Below are 16,618 nucleotides of genomic sequence, written 5' to 3'. Positions count from 1 at the left end.
TGCACGATGTGCAGGGTATCTGCTCGACTTACTTTGTTGCACATTCTATTATCAACCAAGACACTTGAGTAGGGATAAACTTCCAAAGCACACAGTTGCAGCATGTGCTTTTCAACAGGGCGTAAACTGCACTGAAGGGACTAACATTCAGCTGTTTATTCTCCTCCCACAAGAATTAGGAGCAGGTGTAGACCACATGGACCATGGAGCCCGCTGTACCACTCAGTAATATCGTGGCTAATCATGAGTTTCAACTCCACTTTCCTATCCACTCCAATATCCCTTGTTGTAAAAAAAAATCTGTCTATTCCAGCCTCAGATATATTCAACAATGGAGCACTCAAAAGCTTTGGAATAGAGAATTTACAACCCTTTGAATGAAGTAATTTCTCCTCATCTCAGTCCTAAATGATCGGCCCCTTATCCTGAAACTGTGCCCCCGTGTGTTAGATTCCCCGACCAGCGAAAACAATCTTTCCATGTCCACCCTATCAAGTAAGTACTCTGTGGTGTAATGTCACTAGGCTAGTCATCCAGACTCCCAGGCTAATGCTCTGGCTGGCAGAACTTGAAAAATAATAAATCTGTAATTGAAAGTTGCTTTGGTGTTGGTGACCATGAAACTATCAATTCACTAATGTCCTTTCGGGAAGGAAATCTGCCATCCTAAGCTGATCTGGCCTACGTGTAACTCCAGACCTACAACAATGTGGTTGACTCTTAACCACCCTTTGAAATGGCCTGGCAAACCACTCAGTTTGAGGGCAATTAGGGGTTGGGAACAAATATTGGACTTGACAGCGAAATCCACATCCCGTGAAAGATTAATGGGGAAAAAACAAATCCCTTCAGAATCTTGTATGTTTCATTCCTCTGAATTTCAGAGTATGTAGGCCCAATTTACTCAGCCTCTTATCATAGAACCCCCCTCATCCCAAGGACCAATTTAGTGAACCTTTGCTGTCCCACCTTCACTGCAAGTATTTCCTCCCTTAAATATTGAGGCCAAAATGGCACACGCTATTCCAGGTGTGATTACACCAAAGCCCATATAATTGTAGCAAGTTCTTTATTCCTGTATTCCAATCCCCTTGCAATAAAGGCCAATATGCCATTTGCCTTCCTAGTTGCTTGCTGTACTTGCATGCTAGCTTTCTGCGTTTTTTGTATGAGCACATCAAAGTCTCTTTAAAGATTAATACTTACAGGTTTCTCATCTTTTTTAAATCTGCTTTTCTATCCTTAATAAGTGAATACTTCCCTGCATTATACTCCATTTACCATCATTTTGCCCACTCACTTAACCTGCCTGTGCCTCTTTGCAGCCTTTCCAAGTTCTCCCCACAGCTTACCTTTCCACTTAGCTTTGTATTATCAGTAAATGTGAAAATATTACTCTTTGCTTCTTCATCTAAGTCATTAAAATGGATTGGAAATAGCTGAGGCTATTCACTGTCTGCCAACTTGAAAAAACAACATTTATGCCCACTCTCTTCTTTCTGTCTATTAAGCTATCCTCTAAACCATGCAAAATATTACCCCTCAGTCTAATGGCCGTATCTTTTGTTTGGCACCTTATCGAATGCCTTTTGGAAATCCAGGTATGCTTCATCTATTGGCTCCTCTTTCTCTACCCTACTAGTTACACTCTCAACAAACTCTAATAAATCTGTTGAACAAGATTTTCCTACAGTAAAAACATGTTGACTTCTAATCATACAATGCATTGTTAGGACTTTCTTAATAATAAATTCCAGCATTTTCTCAATAATTGATGTTAGGCTCACTGTTTCCCCTCTCCTTCTTGAAAAGCAGTGTAACATTTTCCAGCATCCATTCTGACAGGACCATTCCCAATCTGAGGAATTTTAGAAAATCATAAATAATGCATCCACAACCTGCAGATATGCCTTTTAGAACCCTAGGGTGTAGGCCATCAGGTCCAGGTTTTATTTTGGATTTTCACAGTAGATGATGCACAAAATATTTGTTCAATGCCATTTCCTCATTCCCCATGATAATTTCTCCTGCCTCTACCCCTGTAATGTGCTGATTGGCTTGGATGAATCTCAAATGCATTTGGTTGGATGGTTAGTTGTCAATCATCAATATGCAATGTAGCTATGGATATGTAGCATTTTTAGATGTCTGTTGTGTATTGGAATGTGATCTACACTTTTAATCAGCTCTGGTTTCTACTGTTTTTTCTGATGACTGCTTTACTATTCATATTCTGAACAACGGTGGATTCATGTTGTCAGGGTGCTTATTATGACCATTGTTCATTAGAACAATGGACAGTTTATAATGTCAATTTAACTTTTCGGGAGATATGTTGCATTTGTTTCTAGCAAGCCTGTGGATGTTTCAAATTCTGTGCTTTTTGTTACTTGCAAGCTGTGTGTTTTGTGACTAAGGTTATGCTTGAAGTCTTACGATGAAATCCATTTTAAAATGGATTTCAAACTGGCTTTAGTATTTGCATCAAAATGGCTGAAGCAATTACCCTTTTATCTATCAGAAATAGCTGCTTCCCTTCACTCTCGTTCTATTTTTTTCCCTTTTTTAAATCAATATTTTCGTGGTTCTTTATTGGTTTCTAAAACACACCCAATCCTCAGACTTGTTACATTTTGCAAACTTTAAATCCTTAATTTCCTAAGTAAACATCGGATGCATCTTTCATGCTGAGTTTTTCATAGAATCATGGAATTTTGTTTTCCAATGGAATGTATTTTTGTTGAATATTTTGAATTGTTTCTTCAAATGTTTCTCATTGCTCATTTACCACCGTATCTTTTATTCTATTTACCCAATTAAATCTCAGTCAGTTCTCCCTTAATACCTATGTAATTGGCTTTGTTTAAGTTAAAAATTCTTATGGGTGATTGAAATATGTGATGCTCGATCAATGACTCCAGAAACGAGATTGGATGACAATTGAAGGCTTTATTGGACTAGATGTTTCCCCCAGCAGCGCAGGTACAGAATGCAGCAGCTGGGGAGACACAGACTTTTGTACTCCGCCTTACTGGGTGGAACCAGCAGGCAGGCTTCACCAATGATCTTGCTGTCTCAGGTACCTCCCACACCAATGGTTTTACTGCCTCAACCTGGGTACCGTAATACCCCTAATACCGACTACCACATTCACCCCCTGTTTAAAAAAAAAGAGTCTGGCGGGGGTGGTGGTCTTGCGTTATACAGTGGTAGAGGTTGAGATTATGGTGGTACCCGTCAGTGGTACAGTGTTTTGCCTTGTTACATGTCAAAACTATTTCAGTATTTAGTTACATGTACATATCAAAATGAAGCAATTAGTCGATCGGGGGCCCTGGTCGTCCTCTGTGAACGTCGCAGTTTCGGTGGTGATGCAGGCGCCGGCTCGGGCATCCGTGACTCAGGGAGCGTGACTTCGGTTTCTTCGGTAGCTTCATCACCCCTAGATGGGACCACTGGGAAAACTGATCCACGTGGGAAGGGGCAGCCGTGGGGTGTGCCGGTGGGAGGGAAGGTGTGGGTGGGGATCCAGCGGCCACCAGGTCCCGTTGGGAGACCGTACCCTGTCGGCCGTCGAGGTACGCCACGTAGGCGTACTGAGGGTTAGCGTGAAGGAGGTGGACCCTCTCGACCAATGGGCCCGACTGCGCCCGCACGTGTTTGCGGAGCAGGATGGGTCCAGGAGCTGCCAGCCAGGTTGGGAGCAAGGTCCCGGAGGAGGACTTCCTAGGGAAGACAAGGAGACGTCCATGAGGTGTTTCGTTTGTTGTGGTACACAGCAGTGATAGGATGGAGTGGAGTGCATCGGGGAGGACCTCCTGCCAGCGGGAGACTGGGAGATTTCTGGACCGCAGGGCTAGTAGAACGGTCTTCCAGACCGCTTCGCTCTCCCTCTCTACCTGCCCATTTCACCGGGGGTTATAACTGGTCGTCCTGCTCGAGGCAATGCCCTTGCTGAGCAGGAATTGACGCAGTTCATCGCTCATGAAGGAGGACCCCCTATTGCTGTATATGTAGGCGGGGAAACTGAACAGTGTAAAGATACTGTGGAGGGCTTTTATGACAGTGGCTGCGGTCATGTCGGGGCAGGGGATGGCGAATGGGAACCGGGAGTACTCGTCAATCACGTTCAGGAAGTATGTGTTGTGGTCGGTGGATGGGAGGGGCCCTTTGAAGTCCATTCTGAGGCGTTCAAAGGGACTGGAAGCCTTTACCAGGTGTACTTTCTCTGGCCTGTAGAAGTGCGGCTTGCACTCCGCGCAGATTTGGCAGTTCCTGGTGGGATAGGGCATCAGGAGGCTTGTTTACCTTCCCGGGACGATACAAGATCTCATAGTTATAGGTGGAGAGCTCCGATCCTCCACTGTAAGATCTTATCGTTCTTTATCTTACCCCGCTGTGCATTATCAAACATGAAAGCAACCGACCGTTGGTCAGTGAGGAGCGTGAATCTCCTGCCGGCCAGGTAATGCCTCCAGTGCCGCACAGCTTCTACTATGGCCCGGGCCTCCTTTTCAACGGAGGAATTATGGATTTCTGAAGCATGGAGGGTGTGTGAGAAGAAGGCCACGGGCCTGCCCGCTTGGTTGAGGGTGGATGCGTCGCTCTCGACTTGAAATGGAAGGGATTCGGCGATTGCGTGCATCGTGGCCTTTGCGATGTCCGCTTTTATGCGGTTGAAGGCCTGGCGGGCCTCTGCCGACAGGGGGAAAACCGTGGATTGGATTAGTGGGCGGGCCTTGTCCACCTAATTGGGGACCCACTGGACGTAATATGAAAAAAATCCCAGGCGGCGTTTCAGGGCCTTGGAGCAGTGGGGGAGGGGAAACTCCATGAGGGGGCACATGCTTTCGGGATCTGGGCCCATAACTCCATCATGCACTACGTAGCTGAGGATGGTTAGACGGTCGGTGCTGAACACGCATTTGTCCCTGTTGTAGGTGAAATTAAGGATTTTTGCGGCATGAAGGAATTTTCGGAGGTTGGTGTCGGGGTCCTGCTGGTCGTGGCCGCAGATGGTGACATTGTCGAGGTACAGAAACGTGGCCCGCAAACCGTACCGGTCAACCATTTGGTCCATCTCCCGTTGGAAGACCGAGACTCCATTTGTGACGCCGAAGGGAACCCTCAGGAAGTGGTAGAGCCGCCCATCTGCTTCCAATGCAGTGTATTTCCAGGCGGATGGGGAGCTGGTGGTAGGCAGATTTGAGGTCCACCGTGGAAAAGACCTTGTATTGTGCAATCTCATTGACCAAATCAGAATTGCGGGGGAGAGGGTACGCATCAAGCTGCGTATACCTGTTGATGGTCTGACTATAATCGATGACCATCCTGTGCTTCTCCCCGGTCTTTACAACCACTAATTGAGCTCTCCAGGGGCTGTTGCTAGCCTCGATAATACCTTCATTCAGTAGCCGCTGGACTTCCGACCTAATGAAGGACCGGTCCTGGGCACTGTACCGTCTGCTCCTGGTGGCGATGGGTTTGCAATCTGGGGTGAGGTTCGCAAAAAGGGAAGGCGGCTCGACCTTGAGAGTCGCAAGGCTGCAGACAGTGAAGGGGGGTATAGGGCCGCAGAATTTAAAGGTTAAGCTCTGGAGGTTGCATTGGAAGTCTTACCCTAGGAGCGTGGCAGCACAGAGGTGAGGAAGGACGTGGAATCGGAAATGTTTTAATTCCCTTCCCTGGACCGTGAGGTTCGCTATGCAGAACCCCTTGGTCGCTACAGAGTGAGACCCGGAGGCCAGGGAGATTAACTGGGTGTATGGGAGGAGAACAGCGCCTTACCGTGTTGGGGTGTCTGAAGCTCTCTGTGCTCCCGGAGTCGATCAGGCAGGATGTTTTGTGTCCGTTGATGAGTACAGTCGTCGTCGCGGTGGAGAGCGTACAGGGCCGAGACTGGTCCAGGGTCACCGAGGCGAGCCGTGGTAAAAGTTGAAGATTTTCCTTGGGCGGTGTGCCTTTATCCACATCGCGATACTGTTCTGATGCCTCAAACTTTCTCTTTGGATTTCTAAATCACCCCCACCCACCCAATACATTTCATAGTTTAAAGCCGTGTCCACAGCCTTAGTTATACAATTAGCCAGGACACTGGTGCCAGCCCAGTACAAGTAGAGCCCATTCCAGAGGAAGAACTCAGTCTTCCCTGAGTACCGATGCTAGTGTCTCAGGAATCAAAACCCTTTCTTCACACACCACTCTTTGAGCCATGCGTTTAATTCTTTAATCTGCTTTACCCTCTGCGCAGGTGGCGTAGGGAACAATACGGAAAAAATTACCTTTGATGTTCTGTGCTTTAATCTGGCCGTAATTCCTCTAATTCACTTTGCAGAACATCATTCCTAGTTCTACCTATGTCATTAGTTCGCATGTAAACCACAATAACTGGACCCTCCCACTCACACTTCAAGTTCCTTTCCAGCAATGAGGTGAAGTCCTTAACTCTGGCACGAAGCAGGTAACACAACCAGCCACTGCTGAAGAGAATGATATCTATCCTCCTGACTATACTATCTGCAGCATGTTCTCTTTCTTAGCCCCCTAAATGGCATCCTTCATCATGGTGCCATGGTCAGTCTGTTCATCCACTGCGGTCCTTCCCCTCACCCACACATGTGACAAGCCCTTTGTACCTGTTGGACAAAGTCAGGGGCTGAGGCTCCTCCCACACTACATGTCAATTCCCCATAACTGCCTGACTCACAGTCACACCCTCCTACCTCTAACATACCTCTAAAGAGCTGGTCATTGACTTCAGGTAGCGCCGGCCCTAGGGTTGCTGGCGACCCGGGCAAGCTGAACTTCGGCGCCCTTCGGGGGGGGGGGGGGGGGGGGGGGGGGGGGGGTCGGGGCCGTAGGGGGGCGGGGCCCGGGGGGGCCGAGAGCGGGGTGAGGGCGGGGGAGGGCGGCCACCGCGCATGCGCTGATTGGCACCGGCCCAACTGCGCATGCGCGGGACCCGAGTCTCTGGCGCCCCCTAGCACATGGCGCCCCGGGCGACTGCCCGAGTTGCCGGTGCCTTGGGCCGGCCCTGACTTCAGGAAACAAAGTACTGTACACCCCCCGTCAGCATCAATGGGGATATGTAATAATATAATCTTTTATTGTCGCAAGTATGAAGTTACTGTGAAAAGCCCCCAGTTGCCACATTCCGGTGCCTGTTCGGGGAAGCTGGGGTGGGAATTGAACCCGCGCTGCTGGCCTTGTTCTGCATCACAAACCAGCTGTCTAGCCCACTGAGCTAAACCAGCCAAGGATGGTTAGCAGCTTCAAATTCCTGGAAGTACACATCTCCAAAAATCTGTCCTGGTCCACCCATGTTGATCCTACCACCAGGAAAGCACAACAGCGCCTATACTTCCTCAGGAAACTAAGGAAATTCAGCATATCCACATTAACTCTAACTAACTTCTACAGGTGCACCATAGAAAGCATCCTATTGGGCTGCACCACAGGCTGATATGGCAACTGCTCGGCCCAAGACCGCAAGAAACTTCAGAGAGTCGTGAACACAGCCCAGTCCATCATACGAACCTACCTCCCATCCATTGACTCCATCTACACCTCCCGCCGTCTGGGGAAAGCAGACAGCATAATCAAAGACCCCTCCCACCCGGCTTACTCACTCTTCCAACTTCTTCCATTGGGCAGGAGATACAGAAGTCTGAGAACACGCATGGAACAGACTCAAAAACAGCTTCTTCCCCGCTGTCACCAGACTCCTAAACGACCCTCTTATGGACTGACCTCATTAACACTACACCCCTGTATGCTTCACCCAATGCCGGTGTTTATGTAGTTACATTGTGTACCCTGTGATGCCCTATTATGTATTTTCTTTTCTTTTCATGTACTGAATGATCTGTTGAGCTGCTTGCAGAAAAATACTTGTCACTGTACCTCGGTGCACGTGGCAATAAACAAATCCATTCACCAACTCTAAATTTTTGCCTAGTCTAAGGGGTGTGACCCTTGGAACAAAGTGTCCAGGTAACATTTCCCCTCCCTGTTGTGTCGCAGTGTCTACAGCTTAGCCTCCAGCTCAATGGCTCTGAGCCGAAGTTATTCCAACCACAGACACTTACTGCAGGCACGTTTGCCTTGGATCACAGTAATGTCCACAAATTCCCACATTCTGTAGCCGTGCAATTTATAAAGATGCCCTGCCATCTTAATGTTTAATTAATTAATTATTTTACAAAGGGAATTTCAATTTATGTCTCTCGACCAGCCTGTGCTTATGTTCTTGTTAATTTTCAATAAATGTTCTACTTACCCTGATTGAGATTCCCTTTGACTTGGAATACAAATCCGAATTGTCTTTTCCCCAATAAATTCAATTAGTTTACTTCCTTCTAAACCCTTCATATAAGCAGATCAAATACTGGCTGCAAGACATGTTTATCACAAGCCCTGATTGTAAGGAAGCACTCCTCAGTGACATGTACTGTGTGTATATGTTCCTGTGGCGACTGAACTACAGGTGTCTAATGTAATGTAATTATTATGTGACCAAGTAAATAAATTTTAAGACCCATAAAGCTTTAGTGAAGTATAGTACATTTGCTATCTGTGTGACCATAGATAGTTCTACCCATGAGATACAGAAGTGACCAGTTGGTCAGCAGTATGTAATTCTAACCTTCTGGAGAATGCAAGGTCTGACAGATTGGTCTTTAATATTTGAAAAACTATCCAGCATTATTTTGATGCTTCTTGCTACACCCTTGCATCCCATAAAGCAGGATTATTGGATTGTGGACTCTTCAATTAATTAAGGATGTGTTGGCTGCGAGGTGGGATTAGTTTTGTCACTTTTTTTGTCAGTGGAGATGGAATTCTACTTTGTGCTAATGAGACATCAGTGACTCGAATGTTTAATGATGTTTGGTTAATGCAGAGGTCCATCAAGGCACAGGTTTGGTCCTCTTAAATGAAGTGGATGTACTACACTTAATTTGGTTGAAAATATAGTGCTCTTTCAAGAGTGTTATCAACCATCTCTGCTTTAACTAACTGAATTCTATTTTATGTGTTAATCATCATTAACTTGCCATTTCATCTTGCTTGTGTTCTGCTTCAGGAGAGTTCATAAAGGCACTTTATGAATCAGATGAAAATTGCGAGGTGGACCAAAGTAAGTGTTCATCCAGTGAACTACCAGAACATCAGAGTAACCTCAAGATGTGCTGCGAACTGGCATTCTGCAAAATCATCAACTCCTACTGGTGAGAGACAGTCTTCAGAGAGATGTTGAGGGAAATCACAGCTGAAAAAATAATTGTAGCCTTTTCAAAGAGTAGGTCTATTTTCCTAACCATGTTACAACATGCAGGTGATGTATTGGCACTTCCACAAGATCGTAAGCATAAGAAAAAACATTCAGCCCATTCATTTCACATGTGGAAAACCCCATACGCTACTACGACTGCAGATCAGGGAGAGATGGAGAATTAGAATATCAGGCAACTGAAAGCTTGCATGCTGCAGTCTGAAGTAGGTTTTCCACAAAGTGGTTTACCCAACCTGCATCTTCCCAGTGCAGAGATTTCATGATGAGCATTGAGTGCAATATTTTAAATTGAAAGCAGTGCAAGAAACCAATATTTTATCTGGAAGTAATGTTTGGGTATCTGGTGGGTGGTAAGGGGGCAGGCAAAAGAGTGTATCCTGCACTTGCTTGAGAAGGTGCTGTGGGAAAGGTAGCTGGAGAGACTGAAATGATTGCAGTACCATGGTATTGCAGAAGGAATGGTCCCTTTGGAATGCTGAAAGGGGTTTGGTGACAGAAATGGTGGAGGATGACCCATTAAATGTGTGGAGGCTGGAAGGTGAGGCAGTATTTAGTTTAGTTTATATTGAATTAATTTAGCTTTGCTGTAACCTATCAGCATGGAATCTATATTTTCTCCCACCAATCACTGACTGCATCTTCGCACCTTCCTCTCCACTGAAAGTTTAGAGATCTGCAGAAATCAGTGATTTTCTCAAAATCTTTGGATTCATGATATGATTACTTGGTGGTAATGTTCGTCGGGTCAAATTAGGGCCAGAAGAAGAAAATATAAGCACTGAAAATTTAAAATACAGGCAAAAAAATCAGTGCATATCTGAAGATAGAAGACAGGTCAGTACTCTGGATGGAATACTTCCACAGAGCTGGTATATTTAAGCAGAGAGCCACTTGAAGAAGATCTTAAAGTCAGCTGCCACAATATTGCTGACTGAAGGAAGAATAGAAAAAAATGCTGTTAAGTTTTGATGAGCTGAGCTCCACTTACTCACCAATCAGGAGCAGCACGGTAGCACAGTGGATAGCACAGTTGCTTCACAGCTCCAGGGCGCAGGTTCGATTCCCGGTTTGGGTCACTGTCTGTGCGGAGTCTGCACATTCTCCCTGTGTCTGCGTGGGTTTCCTCTGGGTGCTCCGGTTTGCTCCCACAAATCTCGAAAGATGTGCTGTTAGGTAATTTAGACATTCTGAATTCTCCCTCCATGTACCCGAACAGGTGCCGGAATGTGGCGACTTGGGGCTTTTCACAGTAACGTCATTGCAATGTTAATGTATGCCTACTTGTGATGAGAAAGATTATTATTATTGGTCTGAAGGGAATGTAATGGATCTAGATCCGTGTGGGTCAGAATGGGCATGTTTGCCACTCTTTTTATTTCCTACATTTTTTCCAGTGTGTTTCCGCGTGAGCTGAAAGAAGTCTTCGCCTCATGGAAACAGCAATGTTTAAATCGTGGGAAGCATGATATCAGCGAGCGCCTAATCAGTGCCTCACTCTTCCTGCGTTTCCTCTGCCCAGCCATTATGTCACCCAGCCTCTTTGGCCTGATGCAGGAGTACCCAGATGATCGAACGTCTCGCACGCTCACCCTCATCGCCAAAGTCATCCAGAATCTTGCCAATTTCACCAAGTATGTGATTTATTTACCTATTATATTATGCAATTGCAAGTCATATTATTTTGTTTTGTGTGTTTCAGTTCTGCATGTGTATTGTATGTATTGTAGTTGACTAAAATTACAGCTACAATATACCAAATTTGACTTTTTAAATCTTAGCACCTAAATGGATATCAGCAAGTGAGTAATTTAATAGTGGGAGGGATGGGATTTATGTATAATACAATGGATATTGAAGGGGTTATTGTAATGACTAACTGAAGAAGTAATTTACTGTGGGGTGGGGCCTCAACCTATTACAATTCATGTAAATGACTTGGATGAAGGGACTGAAGGAATGATTAATAAATTTGCTGATGACACAAAGGTAGGAAAGTAAATTGTGAAGCAAGCTACAAAGAGACATAGAAAGGTTAAGTGAGTGGGGAAAAATCTGGCAAATGGAGTATAATGTGAGCAAATGTGAAGTTGTCATTTTGGCAGAAACGATATAAAATAAACTTGCAGAGTTCTGGGGTGCAGAGGGATCTGCAAAGACTCGCATTCAAAGTATCATCTTGCATCATTGAATTTGTTTATACATGTGTTTGCGGAACCCACCTCTTTATTCACCTGAGGAAGGAGCCGCGCTCCGAAAACTAGTGATTCGAAACAAATCTGTTGGACTTTAACCTGGTGTTGTAAGATTTCTTACTGTGCCCATCCCAGTCCAACGCCGGCATCCCCACATTAAAAATAAGGGGTCACTCATTTAAGAAGGAGATGAGGAGAATTTTTTTTCTCGGAGGGTCGTGAGTCTCTAGAACTCTCTTCCTCAAAAGGCAATGGAAGCAGAATCTTTGAATATTTTTAGGTAGATTCTGATTAACATGGTGTACTTGTGAGCGATTCCATCAGGTATGATTTTCAGAATGTGGATACATAGTTGACATTCCATATTATGCTGGGGTATGAACACTAATTATACATTAGTGTTCAGTAATTCAGCTGGATCAAAGGAAAGGTTGTGTTGAGAACTGATTTTACCTTTGCTTTAGCTTCAGGGGCTGTTCACAGTATTCTGCAGGCTGCAGCAGCAAAAAATACTTGAAACCTATCCATCATCTCCCACAGAGACTGTATTTTGTTCTTTGATCTCTTCCATTGATATCCATAGGTTTGGGAACAAAGAGGAATATATGGCATTTATGAATGATTTTCTGGAACATGAGTGGAGTGGGATGAAACGTTTTCTGGTAGAAATCTCAAACCCAGACACCATTTCTAACACACCAGGGTTTGAAGGATACATTGACCTGGGCCGTGAGCTCTCTGTCCTGCATTCACTGCTCTGGGAGGTGGTGTCACAGCTTGACAAGGTATCTTTTAGTGATTCAATAATGCAGATTAGTTAAGATACAAAATATGCAACTGCTTGTCAATTAACTGTCAGTCATCATCAAATGGTGCAACCTCCATGGCAATGCCTCTACCAATCAGAGTCCACTTGCCAACCAATCAGCATTCTCTTCTCATAACCGTATACATTTGTTGCTTCCCTTGGATTTTTATTCTTGTGATTGTCCAAAATTAAAAGCTTGACCAAACAATTTCTTTTTTTCATCAAAGCTCGACTTCTGTACCACCAAATGACTATTTAAAATATAATTTGTTAAAACTAGTCGTCTTAATTTTATAAATTGAGGGTTTATTTTACATTGATTTTTAAAGGAAATTTCAAGCATCACTTATATGATTGATGTTGAAGTTGTATTGACGTTGTTATGGGCCAGCGCTTAGAAACATCAAAAGTATTGTGAAGTTCACCTGACCTATAACTTTTATGTTGAATTTGGCTAGAATGAGCACAGGAGCCTTCACTTCAGGTGTGATTCATCAGACTTCCTGGGCGCTTTCATCAAAACAAAGTTTATTATAAGAATGTAGCTAAACATATAAACACAGCAATAATTTGTTATCAATTACAAACACAAAGAAAATACAACAGCTACAGTAATTATGTATATCACCCTTAAAGAATTCCCCCTTAGCTGTTCCAATTCAATAACAAAATCTAATAAATCAAAACCCCTTTCAAGGGCGTGGCCCAGCACTCTGTAATCTCACTTGAATGGGACTGGTCCTTTCCCTGAGATTCTGATCCAGTTCCAATCAGCAGATTCAAAACTCCTTCGGGAAAGCAACTCTATCTTTAAAGTTACCATGGCAGTTTGCCACACCCAATGTGCCTTCAGTACCCTGGAACAGCTTTAAAATGAAAGCAGGGAAACACTGCTTCCCTTCTTCAGTCCATAGCAACAAACCAAAACTGAAACCCAAACACTAAACCCCCTCTCACCTGACAGCCACATCCCAGCTCCACCCACAAATGACATCACTGAAGCTGTGCTACAGGTCATGTGGTAAGACCAAACATTTCTTAAAGGGACACTCGCATGACAAGGTTGAAAAATATTACTTCAGGATGTCAGGAAAATCCTCTGCATTGATGTTGGCAATTGATGGAGAGAAAGACAAAACAGTGGGTTGGATCAAGAGGAGTTCAGGAATCAAAGGGTTGCTAAATACAGTTAGAGAGAAAGATATCCAAGTACGGACATTGGGGAATCAAAAAAATGTGAGCGGTTTGTACCCTCGTGAATAAAAATTAAGAATGCTATTTTGTGTTAGTTTTTCACCTAATGCCCCTGTTAAAACAGATCATTTCTACAATATGGTTCAGAAAATCAGGAAGGTTGTGGGTATATAAAACTTGTTTAAATTTGACAAAAAAATATTTTTATTTTTGGACTGCATTTAAAAATAATTTCCTGCTTTTGTGATGTTTCAATTGAGGAAACATATGTGTTATTTGACTGATCATCTGGATTAGGAAGGCCCCTAGTTCAGTCCCTGATCTGTGGTCGGTTTGCTAATTTCTGAGAGGTAGTTGGGGACGTGCAATTGGCCTCAGACTCACTGGGTGATGCAGTAATTAATTACTTACTCTTAGTTGTCACCCAAGATGGACAGGAGCCATGGCCTATGGAATCATAGTCTAAGATGAGTTGGTGGTAAATTATTTGAGTCCTTTGCTAGGTTACTTCCACACCACAGCTGAAGAATATTCTGTTTTTCCTTGGTACCTCCTCGATGAAAGTACAGAATTTTACCGTGAGAGAAAACATGGGATGAAGTTGTTCAACTAAAAGTAGCATTTGTTGTTAAATGTTCAAACCAAATTATTTGTTTTAGTCTCCTACTATTGTGCTATGTTTTATCGATATAACAAAGTAAAAATTGAAATTAGAAACAATAAATTGATATGTGTTATTGAAATGGTTCTGCATGCATGAAGAGGTTGGGTTTACTGACATTTTTCAGTTTCTTGTTCCTTTTCCTGTGATCCTTCCCAACCATCTTTCCCTCCCTTCAGATAGATGCTACCTTTCTCTTTCATTGCTTTGTTTTGAAAAAAAAATTTTAATGTTTATTTTGCATGGTTTTGTATCTGAATGTTTTGGAACAGTTTGTAACCGCATAAGTAACATTAGTTTTATTTCTAATTTATTTTATATCCCCTTTCTCTCCCATCCCCACCCTCTCCATTTATTCCCACACCACTCCTGCATCGTTTTTGCGTCCTTCTCCACCACGGTCATCATGGTTTTTTGTTCTGCACTGCTGCATTCTGGTTCGCTTACATCAATCGTCATCCTCCACCCAATAAAATGTGGATATTTCCATGGCATTGTCCAACCAGGGTGAAAATTCATTTCTACAGGCGACAGTAGCGAAGCTTGGCCCACTACCTCGCATCCTTAGCGATATCACCAAATCACTAACTAGCCCCACACCAATTCAGCAGCAGGTCCGGCGATTTCGGGAACACGTCAGTTCATCCCCCAATGTGAGTGGCAGTGTGTCATCTGGACTGCAGCGGATATTCGAGGACCCCGGTGACAGGTAGGAATGGGTCATTTTCTGTCAGATTTTCCCCACAGGCATCCATATTATGATGGTGGCAGACTCCAAGTTGAGAGGCGCTTACCTGTCATCCACAGAAAAATCTTATTTTTTTGCAAATTAATCAAGAATCAAGTGGCCCAGATTTTACAGTAGCAATGACGGTGAAACAGTCAGCATTTGCTTTCCTTACTCTTCTGAAACTGATAGGAATATCAGGAGTCCAAAGATGCGCAGTTAAACATAGAAATCCAGAAGTCACTATAGGTGATTCAACACTTCTCCTTAAATAAAATAATCTGCAATTAATTAGAAATCACTGATCTGATGATAACTTGCCTTTTTAATTCCTTTAGTATCAGTGTAAAGCTCTTGAGAAAGTTATATATTGCTGAATGAGGTGTAATTGGGCTTTTAATGGAATATTAGGCTCATAATTATCGCTGAACTGTCTCACTATTCCTGAAAAACTAACTTTATGCTTGTGAAACATCAAATTTCGTCACTGTGATAAAAATGTCATTATTTTTAATGTTTATGAGATTTCAGCTTCTATCTTAATCCCATGAGTATGTCCTTATTATTTATTTTGCTTTCTGTAAAATTGAATTAAAAGTGAAGGATAATAGTTGCATTTTATTCCTGGTTTGCTGTCTGAGTGAATACTTCAGTGTGATTGGCTGCTTCCTTGCTTGATAATATAACTGTTGCTAAATACCTGAAGATCACTTTGACCTGGTGGCTGATTCAAACTGACATGGGGAAAGGAGAATCTATGCTACATAGATCACTAGACTTTTGTGGTCATCCTTCCTCAAGGTCAGCAGCAAGTGCTGTCACTTTGCCACTGACTGAACATTCTAGGCCATAAATACTCATTGAAGGAGACTCAAGAATTCTGTCCACCCCAAAATCTTAATAAGCCTTCAGACAGTGCCAAATGTCATTGGAAGGAGGGGGCAGAGATAAAGTTGCATTGTCTAAAACACCAGAAACAATTTGGGTTTAGTTGCATTTAGGTCAGTTATTTTTTTTTTCTTCAGAAAGTGATTGGAGTGTTTTTTTGCCCTTTTTCAGAATTTTTCTCTCATCAGATGGGGCTGCTGTTTCTGCAAGTTAATGACTATTAATTTCTACTTTCTGAGCTATGTTTCTCTGTACCTGCTTCAATTGCTGTGCAGTGATCCAGTGATGGGATCTAAGGATGGCCAAGGTGCCTGTTGTCATTTCTCCCAAGTTCTGATCAAAGTTTATTAACCTGAAACATTAACCCTGTGTTTGTCACTCCACAGATGTTGCCTGATCTGTGGTGTTTGCAGCATTTTTATTTTGCATTCCAATGTAAGTCACTTCCCTGTGGCTTACTGAGAATAACAGTGATGAATGCACGGGAGCAGTTTGACTGCTTCTCCTAGTCAGAATTGCTTTGATCTGGAGAAAGGGCAATAAGGATGGCCTGGTGCTGTGTGGAATTGATGTGCATGACGTTATGTACCCCTTACAGGCAGTGCCGTAACGAGATCATGCATATTATTTCCTCATTTGCAGAGTGTAGTATGGGGATGCCAAATTGAGTCCTCAGGCTTCCCCGTTGGACTATGCCGCCCAATATTTTAGCCCTTAGTGTTTGGGAATCCAGATGTAGCTGATTGTATGCGCGATTTGCAAATAGACAGTTATTGGACCTAGTGCTCATTGAGAAGGCTTTTGCCTGTGTACTTTAATTTTCTGATGAGTTTACTAATAACACAGGCAAAAG

General features: G+C 43.6%; 1 protein-coding gene across 19 annotated transcripts in view; it reads left to right on the top strand.

The window, feature by feature from the left end:
* rasal2 (RAS protein activator like 2) overlaps nucleotides 1-16,618 on the top strand; it is a 551,722-nt gene that overhangs the window by 508,542 nt on the left and 26,562 nt on the right. For 16 of the 19 annotated variants that reach the window (XM_038795091.1, XM_038795089.1, XM_038795092.1 and 13 more), the window contains 4 exons: nucleotides 9,086-9,230; nucleotides 10,690-10,926; nucleotides 12,071-12,272; nucleotides 14,657-14,859. In XM_038795091.1, the coding sequence (XP_038651019.1) occupies nucleotides 9,086-9,230; nucleotides 10,690-10,926; nucleotides 12,071-12,272; nucleotides 14,657-14,859 (787 nt within the window). The remainder of the gene's footprint in view (nucleotides 1-9,085; nucleotides 9,231-10,689; nucleotides 10,927-12,070; nucleotides 12,273-14,656; nucleotides 14,860-16,618) is intronic. The other 3 variants (XM_038795081.1, XM_038795086.1, XM_038795088.1) reach the window with 1 other exon arrangement.

Source organism: Scyliorhinus canicula, chromosome 4 (assembly GCF_902713615.1).
Source record: "Scyliorhinus canicula chromosome 4, sScyCan1.1, whole genome shotgun sequence".
Classification (NCBI taxonomy): domain Eukaryota; kingdom Metazoa; phylum Chordata; class Chondrichthyes; order Carcharhiniformes; family Scyliorhinidae; genus Scyliorhinus; species Scyliorhinus canicula.
This window is presented reverse-complemented; position numbering and strand designations above follow the sequence as displayed.